Genomic DNA, 2,946 nt, shown 5'->3' with positions numbered 1-2,946 from the left:
GCTGCCTGAACGTGAACATACCTGCAGGAGGGACGGACAGGCTGCTTACCCGTGTAGACGCCACCTCCTCTGCCACTTGTTGACTGTCTCTATGCGTGGCTTTGCATAAAAGCCTCAGCTAAATGACTAAATGTAAACATAGATCAAGCCAAATGCAAAGTAAAATGGGGTTTAGATCTAACCTTGTGACGTTTGTTTGTTTATTTGTTTGTTTGTTTGACCCTTGAATAATATATCAAGGAAAGGGCAGAATGTGGCCCTTTCCTCCGTCATTTCGTCCACAACATCGACTTTTAATAAGAGAAAAACTGCAGGAGGCTAGTCGGTGAATTAAAAGTTTAGCTGTCTTCTGGCTTTGGGTATGTGTGTGCGCGCGTGAGTGAGTGCGTGCGTGTGCGTGTGTAGGCGAGGCTTGGATTTGACACTGACTGACTTTAAAAACAGTCTGCAGTGTATCGTCGTCGAAAAACATGTAGCCCAGCTACGAGGTTTAGTCAAGAGTAGAGTGAGTAGAGGCCTAGTCTTAATAAGCACACGCTCCATAAAAATCTCTTTTTTGTTCTTTAGTTTTGTCGATTTTTTTTTTTAGGTCATCATGGTCACGGTTTGATCCTTCTCATTCTTAATTCAACCGCTGAAAAACATCAATGCCTCATGCACTTGTTTGAGTAAGGCTAGGCTAAATGTCCCAGTAGGTGTGTATAGGCCGAGTCTTGCATAGCCTATAGGGATAATAACACATGACAATGCACCATGTATTTACCCAGCTGCACCTACTACATGTCCAAGTCGGCGATGCAGACCGACTTGGCCTCCCTCAACCCACCGTTCTTAACCGAGAACGGGACCAAGCCGGTGCAGGTCAGCCCGCAAATCCAGCCGTGCTCGCGCGAGGCCGGCGCGTTCGTGGACTACGGCCCGGCTCTGCTGGATCACAACCATCCGACGGGGAGGTTACCGGACTACCGCAATTATTTCTGTTATGAGCGCAGGCAGCAGTATCAGCCGACGGGGAAATGGTCGCTTTACCAGGGCACCCACAACGCCAACTCCTCGCCGTCCTGCTACTACGCCACGCCGGACGAAGCAGCCCACCCGTCGCCCTCGGAGCGAGTCTTCGGCGGCGGCGACCGGTATCTGTACGATGCCGCGGTGTACGGGGCGCACGGCGCCGGCTACCAGCCCTTCGCGGAGAGCGGCGTGGTCCTCTCCGGCGCACACATGACTTTCTCCTCCGCTAGTCCCTCCGCGTCCGACAAAACACACCCCCGATTCCTGCCCCCCGTGGGACGCAACGGCATTCTCCCGCCGGGCTTCGACCCCTTCTTCGAGGTGAGCGAAGGAGGGGGGTCGAAACGAGAGGGCGCACCGGCAAACCGCCGGGCGAACGAGACGCACCGGGCCGGACACCGAGGGAGTCACGCGGCGGAGGGCTGCGAGAGGAGCCGCTCCGAGTCCCCCAGGACGGGAGGGGAGGACGAGGAGAACTCCCTTTTGTCCAGCGGCAACGCGGAGGAAGACGACGGTAAAGGCCTTGGTATGTACATGTCACACAGGCTGCATGTCACAACTACCTACCAACTGATGGTTATCTCGCCTTTAAACAGACCCACGTGTGTGTGTTGCGAGTCCAGGCCTGCAGTCTGGATTTCAGGTTGCAGAGAGAAAAGTAATTCTCCTAAAATGATTAGAAAGCGTTTTTTTGCAATGTGAAGTGGGGATGCAAAACTTTGCCCAGACCCCAACTCTGATGGTGTCTTGCAGGCCCAGTCCACTCCAGTATATAAATATACCGCCCGGGTTATAGACCAGATGATGTTAATTCCCTTTAACAACGCTATGGTTTTTCTGTAGCTGCACGTCATGTGACGGCGGTCACGTTTGGATACGATGAAATAAAGCAGCAAAACAATAACACACACGTTCTGAGTGCGTACCGTAGACTATAGAAGGATTTACAGCACACTGGATACCTACAGAGACATACTGAGTCAACTGAACGGCTGCATGGCAGATATGTTTATTTACATAATAAAATGTGTCTGCAGCATGTCCATCCATCATTATTATGATGATGATGATGATTATTATTATTATTAATATTGTTTTATTACCTCAAGTTTTCACTGTCCATCTCAATAGGCATTCCAAATATTGGATATATATGAATATTGAAACATGGATGTGTTCTAAAGTTATGTGCATCTTTCTTTTTCCTCGCGCGTTTACCTTCAGATTCCTGGGTAAGTGAACTTTGACCTGGTGTGATGCGTTAACATGTGCTTGAATGTTACACATTTAATTTGTTGACCGCCTATAGCCTACTATAAATCTTGAGTTTTTCGGATCAGTGTGTTTTCAGAATGAATATCATAATGGTTGCGGGATAGGTCTTGTGTTAGTTTGGGTAATATTTTGACAGTTTGGGTAAATATGAGGATCTTTTTATTTGGACTTTGTCATTCCCCTGCCATTGTAAGATCCAGTGTTGATCTCTCCGTTTATCTGTCTGTCTATCTATCTTGAGCCATGCGTCGCCCACACTATTCAGCCTCTCTCTCCCTCTCGTCTTACCAGAGCCCTCCATGAAGAGGAAGAAGCGTTGTCCTTACTCCAAACAGCAGATCAGAGAACTAGAGAGAGAGTTCCTATTTAACGTTTACGTCAACAAAGAGAGACGCATGCAGCTGTCTCGCTATCTGTGTCTGACAGACAGGTGTGTGTGTGTGTGCATGCGTGCGTGCCTGAGAGTGTGTGTGTGTGTGTGCACGCATATGCATGCTTCATTTCATTTTCACAATGTCGTGAAATTCTATACTGTTCTCCTCACTCTATCATGTGACCTTTTCCTTCAGACAGGTGAAAATTTGGTTCCAAAACAGAAGGATGAAGGAGAAGAAACTGAACAGAGAGCGACTGCAGCACTACACAGGCCATCTGTTTTGA

General features: G+C 48.6%; 1 protein-coding gene across 1 annotated transcript; it reads left to right on the top strand.

Annotated features, from left to right (window-relative positions):
- Positions 1-753: 753 nt before the first annotated feature.
- Positions 754-2,946, top strand: LOC130123178 (homeobox protein Hox-D11a-like). Its single transcript, XM_056292309.1, has 3 exons — positions 754-1,537; positions 2,578-2,716; positions 2,856-2,946. The coding sequence occupies exons 1-3, from the start codon at positions 754-756 to the stop codon at positions 2,944-2,946; spliced, it is 1,014 nt and encodes a 337-aa protein (XP_056148284.1).

This window comes from Lampris incognitus, chromosome 13 (genome assembly GCF_029633865.1).
Source record: "Lampris incognitus isolate fLamInc1 chromosome 13, fLamInc1.hap2, whole genome shotgun sequence".
NCBI classification, from domain to species: domain Eukaryota; kingdom Metazoa; phylum Chordata; class Actinopteri; order Lampriformes; family Lampridae; genus Lampris; species Lampris incognitus.
This window is presented reverse-complemented; position numbering and strand designations above follow the sequence as displayed.

Coding starts and splice junctions, on each gene's coding strand:
- LOC130123178 (XM_056292309.1), top strand. CDS start 754: ATGTATTTACCCAGCTGCACCTACTACATGTCCAAGTCGGCGATGCAG. Junction 1,538..2,577: donor AGACGACGGTAAAGGCCTTG/GTATGTACATGT, acceptor TCGTCTTACCAG/AGCCCTCCATGAAGAGGAAG. Junction 2,717..2,855: donor TATCTGTGTCTGACAGACAG/GTGTGTGTGTGT, acceptor CTTTTCCTTCAG/ACAGGTGAAAATTTGGTTCC.